Raw genomic sequence first — 14,729 nt, forward strand, 5'->3', positions numbered from 1 at the left:
GCTCTCTTTAAATATTTGAAAGGCTGTCATTTGGAGGAGGGCAAAGAGCTGTTCCAGTTGGCAGCAGAGGGTAGGACGCGAAGCAATGGGCTAAAACTACATGCACAAAGGTACCGACTGGATATTAGGAAAAACTTTTTCACGGTCAGAGTAGTTCAAAAGTGGAATCAGCTGCCTAGGGAGGTGGTGAGCTCCCCTTCACTGGCAGTTTTCAAGAAGAGGCTGGATGAATACTTGTCAGAGATGCTTTAGGCTGATCCTGCACTGGGCAGGGGGTTGGACTAGATGGTCTGTATGGCCCCTTCCAAGTCTATGATTCTATGATTCTGAAGAGGCCTCAGCCTGAACCAAAGATTTTACAAAGATGGCTGCAATTTAAACATGCAGTTTCTTCACAGATGGTAAGCAGTAAAATACAGCAGCCTCATGCTCACCTCTCTTAATGCCTAGATGCGTAAGAGAGGTGAGAGAGGATGCATAAAACATCCTTTCTTCTGTCCTCCCATCCTATTGCTGCAGGAAAATACAGAACTTCTTCCATTTTTCCACTTGAGCTGTACAAAAATCGTCCTCCCCCCCAGTATTTTAGAAAGTATTTTTTTCTCTATTAACTTTGTTAAAAGAGATATGAACAGTAGAGGTGGGCACACGGTCCAGCCCAGTTCATGGTTTGCGAACACACAGTTCATGGGACTCACCTTTTTCATGAATTTTGGTCCATTTGGGCCAGTCTGTTGGCCTGTGAGTCCAGACATCTTGACAACGATCTATCAATTCCCTAGGCAATGGAGGGGATGTCTGCAGACCTTTTGCAGACCTTAAAAACTTAATAGGCAGCTCTGCCTGCTGAGCAGAGAGCTCCAATTCTGCTCTACTGAGCAAGAAGCAAGAATGAATTCCCTTGGCAACAGAGGGGTGGACATTCTGCAGCCAATCTTAGCCATCAAAACCTTGATAGGCAGCTCTGCCTGCCAAGGAGAGAGCTTCCATTCTTCTCTAAGCGAGCAAGGAGCAAGAATTAATTCCCTAGACAACGGCTGGGAAGGTATCTGTGTGGTGAGTGATTTCTGTTTGATTTTGCCTCATTGCAACTTTTTGGTGCTGCTAGCCAACGCAAGTCAATTGGCATTTGCAACTCCAGCATCTACTGGAAGTTTCCTGGGGGCAGCCACTTTGGGGGTCTGTAACTCGGACATCTGAAATGCAATCTTGACCAAATTTTGCGGGTGGCTGGAGAAGAGGCTGCTGAAGATTCTCTGTGAGTTTGGGCTCTCTGGGTGTGAAGAGGTGGAACCAGGGCTACCAGAAATTATGGACCATGGATTGACAAACTGGTCAAAAAACTGGGCTGGTCCGCAAAAAGTTTGTGGTCCATGGTCCATGGGGTTTTCCCGGTCCATGCCCACCTCTAATGAACAGATTTGAAAGCTACACTGTGACGCAATACTTGATCTGTTATATATAGTGCATGTTTCTTTTTCATTTCACACTGGAATGATCATAACATTGATAAGCTTTGCAAGATCAGTTATTTCATATTTTTTTTAATTCTGCCCCAAACCTTGTATATAAATAGAGGGGGAAAGGCAGTATATAATTTTCTAGACATTCTGAAAACATCCTAATGTTTGCATGTTTTTCTGGATTTGATAGTCATGGGAAGAACAGTAAAATGAAGCCTGTTCTAAACCATTGAACGCTTATTTGCAGTCCTGAGGGCTAGGAACTTGATTCTTCTTTGAAATGGAAGGCGTCAAACTTGGGAGCCTGTGCCCAGTGCCCAAGGACACTGCAATGCCAAGCTGACCTTATTCTTATCAGGAAAATGTTTTGAGTTTCGTATCTGAGTAAGCTGCACAGAAAAGTCACAGAAGCTGGTCACCTTTGGAGATCCTTCGCATTTTTCCACTCGTTGGGCTTTGGATTCTGTGGAGTGTCACAAAAGCTGATGTGCTGAGTGTGAGGAAGCAGAATCCCACATTAGCAGCTCAAAGCTGTGAAGAGGATGGATGCCATTCAGCCAGTCACAGTCAATGTTATGGGCATTAGCTGAGCCCACATGCGCATAACGAAGCGCAGATCCTCTTAGATGCCAAATGGAAAGCTTAGCCCGCCATCAAAATTGTGCCTTAATTGACTGCTAGCAAAGCAAGTGGCCTTCAAGGTTAGTTTGGATGCTTGGAGACATGCAATTTCACCCCACTGAATATGCGCTGTAGTGTGCCTCCTCTAGGTATAGTAACTGAAGTCTGGAAGGCCAGAGCTGGTCCAGGAAGAGTCATCTGCAGTTACCTGGTGGCCCTGTGCTGCCTACTGACCCCAAGCTCTGGTCCACCTGCTAGGCATGCTTTGCTCTTGGCTAGAGTGCCATTTCAGAATTGTAAGAAATGAGGACACACAGCATCCAAATATTTTAAAGGGTATTAAAAGATTAAATTGCAAAAATGTAGCATATTGTAAGAATATTTTTCAGTTGGGTGGCTAACTTGGCCCTGGGATCCAGTATGGCTCTAAAAGAAGCACTCAGGCTGGTCAGCTGGAGTCCAGGTCAACCGACTGATTCGGGAGACAGCTGCTCTTCACTCCTTTCTGTCCACAATAGTCCTGCACTAGTTTGGTCTTTGCTATCCCCTGGGCAAACAAAGTCTCTCAGGGGCTTGGCAAAGTCTCTCTCTCTCTCTCTCTCTCTCTCTGGCTGTTTCTGGACTTTTCCAGAGTTCCATTTGTGTGGCATTTACATCACGGATTTCCTGGTTCGTTCAGCATGTGTCTTGGTGGTCAGAACACTGGACCCAGCTCTTGGCTTCTCTGGATTCCTTGCCCCCAGTACAGGTGCTCTTCTCTTACAGCCAGAGCAGTCCTATCTGGCAGACCCTTCCACTCTCCTGCGCCCTTCCCCACGTCCCTCTGCTTCTCCTTGGTTAACTAGCAACCCTGTGAGCCAAGCTACAAGTGACGCCTGACACACGTTGGACACTTGTCAGCTTCCCTCAAGTTTTGATGGGAAATGTAGGCATCCTGGTCTCTCAGCTGTAATAGACAGCCAAGCTGTAAAACCAGGACGCCTACATTTCCCATCAAAACTTGAGGGAAGCTGACAAGTGGCCAACCTGTGTAAGGCGTCACTTGTAGCTTGTCTCTGAGATGCCCACTGATAACATCAGGTCTGGACACTGAAGGTTATGAACAAAGCCAAGAGGATCTCTGGTGGATCCTGCCTCAACCTAGTCATAACTATATAAATGTTATCACCCCAAGAGAAAGAGTGTCCCCCCCTTTTTTTAAAGCCAAGGGCCCAATGAGTTACTTGCATCAACAGGCACGGAGTGTGTGGAACCAATGAACTGATCAGAAATACGGGCCATCTGGAGGACTGTGAAGTGAGACAGCATGTGCAATCCTAGATCACACCACTGTGACTGCCAGTAGTTATGCCAGCAGTCATGGGTACAATTATTCGTTGTCATTTCCACAGCAATAATCTGAGATGCTCCAGAGGTCAGCTCTGTCTGCTTTTAAATTGCAGTCAATTCACAGCTGACTTATCGCAACCCCTTACGAGGTTTTCAAGGCAAGAGGCATCTAGAGGTGGTGTGCCATTGCCTACTTCTGTGGAACAACTCTGGATTTCCTTGGTGTAGTGGTTAAGAGTGCGGAACTCTAATCTGGAGAACCAGGTTTGATTCCCCACTCCTCCACTTGAAGCCAGCTGGGTGACCTTGGGTCAGTCGCAGCTTCTCGGAGCTCTCTCAGCCCCACCTACCTCACAGGGTGTTTCTTGTGGGGACAATGACAACATACATTGTGAACTGCTCTGAGTGGGTGTTAAGTTGTCCTGAAGGGCGGCCTATAAATCGAATGTTCTTATTGTTATTATTATTATCGCCTGCTGGTGGTGGCAGGGGACAGAGGCTGGCACCAGGGGGTCCCCTGCTCCCACCAGGGGAATGGGAGGCCTGTGTTACAATTGTGATTGTTGTGGAGATAATAACACACTTTATAAACTGCTCTGAGTGGATGTTAAGTTGTCCTGAAGGGCAGTATATAAATCAAGTGTTATTATTATGTTGTTATTATTGGTGGTCTCCCATCTAAGTACTGACCCAAGCTTCGACAAGATTGGGCTAGCCTGGGGTGCCCACAGCACAGCTAGGTGCTATTTATTTTCTGCAGGGCAAAACCGGACAGCATCCTCTTCCGTTCCCTTTCAGCCTTGCTCCCGCACTCATCATGTTGTTGACAGGGCCCTGCAGCAGCTGATGCTTCAAAGCAAATTCCCAACGTTGTGAAATGGCTCTCAAATGCAGCAGCACTTGCATGAGGCATCCTGCTGTCAAACACTGCTGCACTTTTCAGCAGTAAGACACACAGCGTCATGCATCCTAAAACGCCTCACAAAACCCTCCTGGAGAAACGTCTTTAAACTCATAGAAATCTTTTCAACTTCCCTCCAAATGCCTATAGAAATCTCCAGATGCTCCCTTGTATTTTGTTTTTAGGCAAAATTTAGTGACCTCTTGTGACCTCACAAATACCACCCACACCCTGATTTCGCCAAAGATGGGGAAAACGGAAGTCAGACTCCTTCCACCTGCTCCCCTACCTAGATGGCCCTTGAATGCTGATCATCCCAAGCTCTTCTGATTGGTCAATCAACCGGCACCGAAACTTCTGGTCCTGCAGTGTCCTGGTGATGTGAGACCAGTTCTGTTGGGCCACAGCCCCTCCAATAGCGAGGTAGTAGCCATCTCCTGCAAAGGATATTGACTGTTACGCAGGCATTTGCCAAACTTCTGTGGGGTGCACACTCCCCAAACACACACACACGCAGGTCTGGAGGGTGCACCCTGGGCAGAGCCCTAGAAGCTAGAGAGGTTCCTCGCTGTCTAGGAAATGACTCTAGGCGTTGCTGTTAGAGGCCACGATAGATAAATTGAAGCAGTGTCTACAAAGGCAATCTACACCTCTGACCAAAGAGCAGGGGTGACCTACCACCACTTGGCTGCCTGCCTGCCCTGATCAGCAGGATCCAGATGCAAACATGTCCTGGAGCTTCAACAGCACTGAGCCCCCCCCCCCCCAGCTGTGCTGGAGTCACAGCAACCCATGAGAGACTCCACGTTGCTCTCTGTTTCAGGGGACACCCAACAGGGCTGTATGTGTGAAGATGATGGCAGATCCTTACATCTTGCCACACCTGGGGGTGGTGGGGAGAGAAGCTGGAGGTTGTGATGTTACGCTCATCTGTTCCAGCTGTGGATCTCAACTCTCCCAGGATGTGAAGTCTGTCTAAAGTTATCCCTCTTCGACTATGCTAGTTTCCAGCTGCTGGGAAAGAACTTTGAACTCTGTCCTCCTTTGTGTAGATAGCAGCCAGCCTCTAGAAAGGGGCAGGGGGAATGTTAGCCTGTGAATGATATATGCTTATGAAATGTGACTGTGCTTCATTCCTGACAATGGCCTTCGTAAGATCACGATACTAGGACTCTCCAATAAAGCTTTTCTAAACCAAGGGAGGAGTCTTTGGGGAAGATTCTTGGCAGATCCTTACCGTATGCACCTGTGAGCCCTTCCGGGGGCGGGGGGGGGGAGTGTCACAATGAAACCCACCTTTCATTTACAACTCAGGATACTCCAGGAATGTCCCCAATGTTTTTTGCATTGGTGGCCCAGTGACACATCCACAACTCGAGACTGGAGGCGAGTGCCACCCAAGCCTTCCTCCTCCACAGAGGGCTGTGGCCCTCCTGATGCTTCCACCCCGTCCCCATCATCTCTCCCCAGCTGGTTCTCCTTTTCTTCTCCATTTCCTCCTTTGAGTCTGTTTGCCTACACCTCCCTTCTTCTCCCACCCACTTATACCCTCCTCTGCCAGCCTCCCTTTCCTTGGCCCCCTTCCCTTGCTGCATTTCAGCTGAGCTCCCTGGCACTGCCTCCTCCCTTCCCAGTGACTGGCCCACTTCTGCTCCCTCTTGAACCAGAACACACCTCTCTGCTGGCACATCTGGGGCTGGACATCACACATCTGGATTTGTGGGTCCTGCCCCACTGGCCTCTTCCAGGGCAGCCACAAGCCTGCTCCAACTCCCAAAGCAGTGCCCTGTGAGCGTAGGTCAGGTTCAAGGCACAACACCCCCCTTCAGCTCTACATTCTCTAATCACCCAGTTCAGTCAAGAGCAGGAAGCAATGCAGTTTGGGAACAGTGATGGCTCCACCTGCTTCTCTTTGCTTGCCTCTACAGTATTGGACTTAGTGGACTGGGACCACAGGTACACCTAGCCAGCTTCAGAAGCATCACAACATCCTCCCTTTCTACCAAAAACTGGTGCCTTGGATTTGCCACCTTATGAGCAGAGCAAAGCAAAGGATCTAAGGGTGTCCTGCCAGGGCCAGAAGCAGGCACCTGGCACAATAACCAGGGCAGCAGAGGGGCAAAGACAGGAGCTGTTCTATAGTGAGATGCTCCAGCAGCATCCAGGCACTAATGAGACACTTTACAGCTCCTTTCCTGGTCATAGTTAAGTCAGGGGTTCTGCCTCACAAGTAGGACAATGAGATGGGAAACCTGGGCTGCCAAGCAAAAGCTCCACTTCCTGGTATGGCTTCAGCCTGGATTTGTCACATTCTTGGGGAGCAGCAGGTCACTGTATGGGGCCCTGAGCAAGGCTGTATGCGAACTCCCCCCTATGGGCACGCGCCGCACTCCGGTGATCCCTCCCAGGGAGGAGGTGTTTCCCGGCACGTGTTGCCCCCTCCTGGTCCTGGAGGCTCCCGGGGCATGCTGGGATAACGGGGGCATCTCCTCGGGGCAGGATGCCCATTCTGTTAAGCTCTGGACATCCTGAGACAGGACAAACATTTGCTTTAAAAGGGGGAGAGAAAAGGAGAAAGAATGAAGGTATGTCTGCACTACACAACTATTTCAGCTCTATACCACTTTCTTGGCTGCCCAACACAATCCTGAGAATTGTAATATAGTATAGAATTCTAAGAATTTGGTAAGAGAGCTCCCTCTCCCCACGCGTACTAGAACAGCTCCCAGAATTGCTTGGGGAGAAAGAAATAAGCCGGGTAGCCTGCAGGGTAGGACTTCTCAGAGAAAAACAAGCAGGAATAAGTAGAAAGACATGCTAACTGATTCAAACAGGCTCCCACCCCTTCAGATAGGGCCTGGGGTCTGAAAACATTGAAGATGCTGCGGCAGAAGGACCATGTCCTAATACTCTGTTGTCATCATCATACATGTGGCCACCAGAAAGCCTCTCATTCCATGTCAAACATAACAGCATCCCAGTCTACTTCGCTTTGGCCCCTAAAATAACTGCTTTCTTAACTCTGGCCATTAAATGCTTGCACGGGCTGGTGTGTGTGTGTGTGTGTGTGTGTGTGTGTGTGTTCGTTCGTTCGTTCGTTCGTTCGTTCGTTCGTTCGTTCGTTCAAGCCTTGTGTTTTTTTCTGGAAAATCTGAAGCTCAAACTTTGGGGAATATTCTGGAGGGAAGAAGTTTAAGATTTGGAAAGAACTGAAAAAGGTAACTTTGTTTTTCTCCCAATTGACTCATGGAACTCTACTTTGCCCTTGGATGAAATGGCAGAAGGGAGCTGCCTTTGTAAAGGCCTGGATAAACTTGGGAAGCAAGAGTGGTCCATCAGTGCCCTTAGCCAGCATAGCAAGGCAGGGGGCAAAAACAGCCCCCCAGTGGTCCATTAGAGCCCAACCATTGGGAACTGGGGGATCCACAAAGGGAGATCCTTCCCTGTATTTAAAAAATGGAAATAGCAGCTGTGAAAATCGTGGATTTGGACTGTGGCTGCAGTGGTGAAGGGAGGGGGTGTGTGGAATAGTGCCATTTCAGCAATTCAGACAAACTCACCCACACTGCTGTTAGCTTTAGAAAGAATAAACAGAGAGACTCCCTGCCTGTCCTTCCCTTCCAGATTCAAAACCAGGGCCAGATTCAACCAGCAAAACCGTAGGAATTAAAGCCCCTTTGTCCCTCATCGGTGAAATTTACAATTTAAAAATGTCAGGAAGGTCCAATCATGGATCTGCCTGCATCACTTCTGCTTTGGCCCTTAGCCATGTGCCAACATGCCCCAGTAGCCACAGGGGCCAGGAGGAGATGCGCTGAGAAACAACCCCCAAGAGGGGGCCCGACTGGATTCTTGGAGCCAGAGGCATCCCATAGGTGGGGCTTACACGCGGCCAGAGGCATTTCAGAGCTCTGTTTCCTGGTAGACGAGCAGGCTGAGTAGTTGCCTTCAGGCGGTCATGTGTGCCAGCATACCTGCCATTATTGAATTTGTGCATTTAGTGCTGATCATAACTGCTTGCCAACGTTATGTTCTGTATACTGCATATGTCATCTGAGAGCGTCTTAACTGCTGACGCAAAATGCAGGAGAACCAGTGGGGCCTCTCTGTTATCTGTTGAAATATGTACTTTCACTTTTCCAGCAAGTGTCCTTGAAGGCGAGCTGCTAGCAGCGAACGTTGTGTCTTTTCCCAGAGACTGGGATATTTTCACTTTGTACTTCATTTAGTCTAAACTAATCCGTTCCCACATAACTTCTTTGGAGTTTCGCGCCAGAATGTCAACGGACCCCGAAGGGCAGGAAGTTTCCCTATAATTGGTAATGCCTTTGTTTGAATTGTCACTTCTGCCAAATGCCGCCTTTGTGTGAACATCCTGAACTGTCTGGATCTCAATAAAGCTGCTTCAGCTGGAACACCTGCATGTTAACTGTGGAGGGCTTGAGGGACCTGACTGCCCGAGAATGACACAGGCCCTGCTTGTGAACTTGGACCTTGGGTCTGATCCAGCAGGACATTTCATATGTGAGATGAAGAAAAATCCCCTCCAGCCACCTGGCACTGTACAAGCAATTGCACAAACCCACTGGCTGCCAGAATGCCTCTTTTTTCTTCCCAATTGTCCTTGATTAGGGCAAACACAGGCGGCGGGAGAGGTCACGGTCTGCCTCCAGAGCTGCTTCAGCAGCAAGGCTGCAACAAACTCAATCAGCACCTGGCTAGTTTGCAAGCCTCTCCAAGAGGGAGCATTAATTGAGTTATAGCAGCTGATAGATAGAGGCTTGGGGAGGGGGTAATGACTGCTCACATGTCTAGTCAGAGGTAATGAAATCACAGTTCACGCCAGCACCAACAGCCGCCCATTTCCTATCCAAACATTAAAGAGGACAATCTCAAGATCAATAGGCCCTGGTGGAGGCAGGTTGTGCTTTAACTGCCCATTCGAAAACGGCCTCTTTGGGGTGCAAGGCCAGAGTGGATTGTCTGGAACCACTTTGAGCCAGGGCAAGACCAGGAGAAAAGGAGGCCTCAGACATAACCATAGCCTGGAACACCTCCCATCTTCGGCAATGCACCAGTTCCTGCACACACACATAAGTTGCTCTGACTCCAGACCCATCAAAACCACACAGCTCCAGACCTGCCAAAAAGTAGTGGGCCCTGTTGCATGGCCTAGGTTGAGCCCCCACCAGTTACCAGCACTTTTTGATTTCAAGAAACTGCTGGTGTTACCCATCTTCAGCATCAGCTCCAGTCTGGATGCGGCCCTTCGCTCAAAGGACTCAGTCTAGAAATTAAAGCAGCTGCCATGTACATAATATTGGAAAAAACCAGCAATCGTGGGAGGGGGTGCTCTTACCTTCAAAGGCTGGTGCCAGTGCTGAATCCAGGCTGCTGGGCTCTATTGGACTGACAGTCAGGTCACTTTCAACTCCCCCGCGTTCATTTAGCATGCATGTGTAGACAGTTGCCCCTGCAAACAGGGAGGCCCCAGAGGGAGGAAAGAGCATATCATTCCATCATTGGTAAGAATGGCACTCTTTTAAAATGGAAATGTTCCGTCAAGAGTGTTCTGAATCATCCAAACCCCTCACCCATCTCCTCTAAGCTCAGATGTATCATGAGAATTAGCCTGAACAAGGTGATATCTCAAGAAGTGGAGGGTGAAGGCAACAAAATATTGCCCCTGTGGCAAGATCTCCAGCTCCACTGGCTGGAAAGCAGGTTCTCTGGGATACACATCTGCAATCATCTCATCTATAGTAGGTATTGGGGGGAAAAACCAAAACCCAAACAGCCCCATGCATGAGTGCACATGCACACATGCGCAGAGTTCTGCAAGTTTCAAGTGTGCTGGCAAAACCCTGAGACTGACTACTGGTTGGCAGCATCAACAGTGTCACCAACAGGGGTGTCCCCTTCCCGTCCGTTCAATTCCTAGAATAATTTTACAACACCTTTTAAAGTATTTGTTCATGTTTTCAGAAAAGTGACCAATGGACATATAATAAAGGTATGTTGCCGCTGTTCAATAAAAATCAGGCAGCCTGAGGGGCGGGGCACAGAGCTTGGCTCACATGCAACTCACAAAGCATCCGTAAGGGCAAGGCAAGTTTTTAATGTCATATATGTCTTTTATACCCCACCTTTTCCCCCAATGGGGACCCAAAATAGCTTACATCATTCTCCTCTCCTCTGTTTTATTCTCACAACAAACCTGTGAGGTGGATTAGGCTGAAAGTGTGTGTCTGGTCCAAGGTCACGCAGTCATCTTGCTTGGCAAAGTGGGGGTTCAAACCTGGGTCTCCCAGATCCTAGTCCAACACTACTAACCACAACACCACACTGTGTGCTCACATTTCTTCCGTATCACTGTTTTTGAAAAAGCCCCCAGTGCTCCCTTTTCCCGGCTTCATCCCCTTGTTCCTCTGAGTTGCCTTCTTTCTGTCCCTTCCTATAACAGCACAGACAAAGACGCAGACTCCTGCTTACGGTGGGAGCTCCAGTTTAGGGAGCTCCAGCATAATGACCAATCAAGTGGTGATTCCTGCTTTTAAGCTGCCAGGGCTCGTCAGTAGACCCAAAGCTGAATTCTGGGTGCTGAGGGTGACTGGACTGACAGTCGCGTGGCTCCAGACCCCCACCCCCACCCCACCCTCTTGCTTAACAAGGCATGGTCCAAAAGCCCATGGAGGCTGTGATCGAGAATGCTGCATCTGGCTTCACCCTCAGGAGGAAGTGTGTGTGTGTGTGTGTGTGTGTGTGTGTGTGTGTGTGCGCATTCACTCTGCAACTGTCCATCTATTTTTAATGCACAAAGGGATTTGATGATGGCAGTGGTGAGGAAGCCATGATAGGCAGGGACTGGCCCCTTTCCAGATTCTCACGTGCAACAGTGAGGTGTGTGCCACTGTAGTGGTCCCACAGCACAGCAGCAAAGCCCTGGTTTTGCATGCGGGTCTCTGTTTCAGTCCCTGAAAGGATCTCAGGTCATGGGGAAAACTCTGGAAAGCCACTGCTAGTCAGAAGGGAGAACACAGAGCTAGATGGACTCACGGTCCAATTCTGAATCCGGCAGCTTTGCATGTTCAGGGACTGCCCACTCACCCATCACCTGTTGGCTGGAGGTCCTTGAAGGGTGTTTAAATGGGGGAGGTCAAGGAAGCTGTGATATGCTAGCCTAAGAGCAGCAAATTAAAAAAAGAGCCATTGCGATCCTTCTAGCGTTTCCCATCCTCTGTAGCCAGGGAAGTGGCCAGCCTGTGTTTTAAGCTGGCACCAAGAGTGAGGGGCATGACATCTGGCTCAACATATAATTGTCTGGGAGGGGACTATGCACTCAGTCCAGCAGTAAGTGTCAACAAAATTGGCACTGCCACACTAGTGTTGCTGAAAATAACTAGTTTGTGATAGTACCTGCGGGCTTTCTAACATCAGCCGTAAATAGCCAGTTGGCCGCTTTCGTAGCCTCAGGGCCAACAAGGTAAAATTTGCCGAAGTAAGACATGTTGAATACAGCCAGTGCATTTCGGCAGGTTAAGCACTCATTCCTGATCTAAAAATTCAAAAGACAGACATAGAGGAGTGAAGGGGGCATGCTACAGTCCTCTTGATCACACAGAGAGGAACAAAGAAATCACTTTCAAGGAGTCGTCCATGTGAAGGCAGCTGCAGGCAGGCAAAAGAGATAAAAGGTCCGTGATTCATGCTAGAGCTTTTTATTACTTCTTTGAAAAAAAGAAGGCTTTCCTTGGAACACTCTTTCAAGTGTAACCACCAACACGGCTCCTCCCCTGGAAGTCCTGCCATGGACATTTATAACTCATCACGTTCAGTCTTGTCCCCACCCTCCCACCCCTTCATCTCTCAAAAGCAAAACTGTCCTTGATTTAGCAAAGAACAGTCAAGGGGTCCCCCATTTTCAGTCCTCAGCTCTCCTCGCTTGCTCCCTGCATGTGAGGACCACAGTTTTATAGCCTTTGTCTCACTCTCTGACCTTAGCCAGCTATGCAAACCTAAAGCTGCAGTTCCACATCTGAAAGCCAAACACAGCAGCATCAAGTACTCCTTTTAGGTTCCCAGCTTCAAAGCACAAAACTTCACTGCTGGGCTTCTGGCCATTGCCCTCCTCAGGCATTTGACACTTCGAGAAAAGCAGAACTTCAAAGGAGGAATCCAGAGCTTTATGGGAACATCGTATCTTGGTCTCTTCCCAGCTTCCTCTATGCAGAAGGCACCGCAGTGCTCACTCCTGTTCGCCTTCCTGGTGTCTTTAGCCACCTGCAACCTCTGGCATCTCTTTCTGACACCATGAGGAGCCACTGTCCGCTGCAACAGACAACGTGCCCTGTAGTGGGCAGGCAGAGAGCAATGCATCCTCTGGCATACGGGAAGGGCTGGGCATCACGAACAGGCTCTGGGCTGAACGGAATACAGACCGCCCCTGCCTCAGATTAACCCTGGCTAAGCAACGAAAAAAAGAGAGGCAACCTCGGTAAGAGACCAAATTACAAACAAAGGGGAAACGCCACCAAGGACCTAATTGGAATGAATGCTAAATTCGTCAAACAATACACAATGAAGCTGATAAACAAGTTTTAATAAATATAAAGTGCTCCCATGCTAATAATGCATCAACCATTTAATCATGAATACATCATAAATATCCAAACCATGCTAGTATGCAATGCAAATATAAAAGATACAGTCTAAAAATATGGCAATTAAATATCATAGAATCACAGAAGGCACCTCTAGGGTCATCTAGTCCAACCTCTGCACAATGCAGGAAATTCACAACTACCACCCCTCCCCACACCCCCAGTGACCCCCCTGCTCCATGCCCAGAAGATGGCAAAACAATTCATGAAACAATTCAATCATTGGCCAGTTGCAATGTATTATACTGGCACTTCAAGGACACTTTCCCAGACCAGTCGAGAAAGTGAAAGTAGCCACCTGCAAGATAAGCGCTTCACAGCTACACAGACAGCTACATAGATATTTCTTTACACATTCTCAGAGGCTCAGAATACAATACAGAGTATAATAGGCACACATGGCAGATAAGCAGGGCACATCTGACATATTATTAGCACAGGAGCACTTTATATTTATTAACACTTATTTGTTTCATTGTGCATTGTTTGATGAATTTAGCATTCATTCCACTTAGGTCCTCGGTCAGATTAACCCTGGCCGTGCCCACAGGCAGCACTTGAGTGATTGGGGGTGGGGTGTATTTTCTGGCTGTAACAGGGACTTGGGGAGAGGGCTCGTGTCACTGACCACCCACTCCCTCCACACCAAGTGGCTTCCTACTCCCTGCCAGGAAAACCAGCCCAGCCCTCTCCCTCCTGTGCTCGTTTTCCAGTTGCAGAAGACGGGGTTATGCAGATGCAATCATGCAGACGCTCATCCTCCCTCTGCCCCTTGAAGCAGCTGGCCCACCTCCATTCTGCTGCATGCCAGCCACACTCTGGCCTCTCAGGGCACTCCTTGTGGCACTTATGGAGGGGCCCAAATAATTTGGCTGGCTGCTGGTGAGTCTCTCCTTTCATTCTCAGAGTTCGTTGTACTCACAATTTTGTGATGACGGGGGAAATCAAAAGTGTACTCATCCGACAGCAGCTGGTTATAAGCATAGTCATCATGAGGTTTATGGCCATATGCCCCATAATAGTCATAATCTAGAACCTGCATCAGAAATGGTGACAGTAAGAAGTGAAGAATGGAACATTTCTTCCTTGGCGGAGCCCTTCTGACCCCCCAAGGCCTGGGATGTCTCTCAAAGAACTCTGCAATACAGACAATTTAGGGGCATATTCTGGGCTGCAGGTCAGCATGCAGAAAGCCAGCCACAGCCCTCACCCACCTGCAAGAATTTTGCCCTCGGAATGTGTTTTGCAGAGGGAAATTGGAAGCTGTGGGCCAGATAACTGCTGGGCGGCTCATTCATCACTACCAACCGTTGCACTCTGGGACTAATAAAGGCTGATTCACATACGCTCATCCATCCAGACTGCAGTTTCATGCAATGTTTTGCATGTGAGGATAAGCCAGCATCAGTTTAACACGGCAGATAGAACTTCTACACAGAGCTCCCTTACAATGTCATCTCAAGCTTTCCAGGAAGCCAGTTCACACCTCCTGCCTGGGTCTACACATGTAATGAAAAGGTGGCAATGGGGTGCTGGGAATCTGGAGTGGGGTTTATTTCTGGGCACAAGTGGGCAACACTATGTTTGAAGCCATGCCCAACTTTAAAAACTCCCTGCAAGCAAAAGCTTGCACTGTAAGAAAACCAGTTCTAGCGTAGCCCTTTACATGCCTGGCTGGTCTTCTGCTTGTGGGGGTGTTTAACATCACAGAAGAAGTAAAAGTGCAACCCCCTCCACCTGAAGCCTGAAGTGAGG

General features: G+C 48.6%; 1 protein-coding gene across 2 annotated transcripts in view; it reads right to left on the reverse strand.

The window, feature by feature from the left end:
- SARDH (sarcosine dehydrogenase) overlaps positions 1-14,729 on the reverse strand; it is a 112,682-nt gene that overhangs the window by 23,112 nt on the left and 74,841 nt on the right. For both annotated transcript variants that reach the window (XM_054997417.1, XM_054997418.1), the window contains exons 13-16: positions 13,897-14,010; positions 11,731-11,869; positions 9,674-9,787; positions 4,604-4,751 (exon numbers count right to left, since the gene is read on the reverse strand). In XM_054997417.1, the coding sequence (XP_054853392.1) occupies positions 4,604-4,751; positions 9,674-9,787; positions 11,731-11,869; positions 13,897-14,010 (515 nt within the window). The remainder of the gene's footprint in view (positions 1-4,603; positions 4,752-9,673; positions 9,788-11,730; positions 11,870-13,896; positions 14,011-14,729) is intronic.

This window comes from Eublepharis macularius, chromosome 14, assembly GCF_028583425.1.
Source record: "Eublepharis macularius isolate TG4126 chromosome 14, MPM_Emac_v1.0, whole genome shotgun sequence".
In the NCBI taxonomy this organism is placed as follows: Eukaryota; Metazoa; Chordata; class Lepidosauria; order Squamata; family Eublepharidae; genus Eublepharis; species Eublepharis macularius.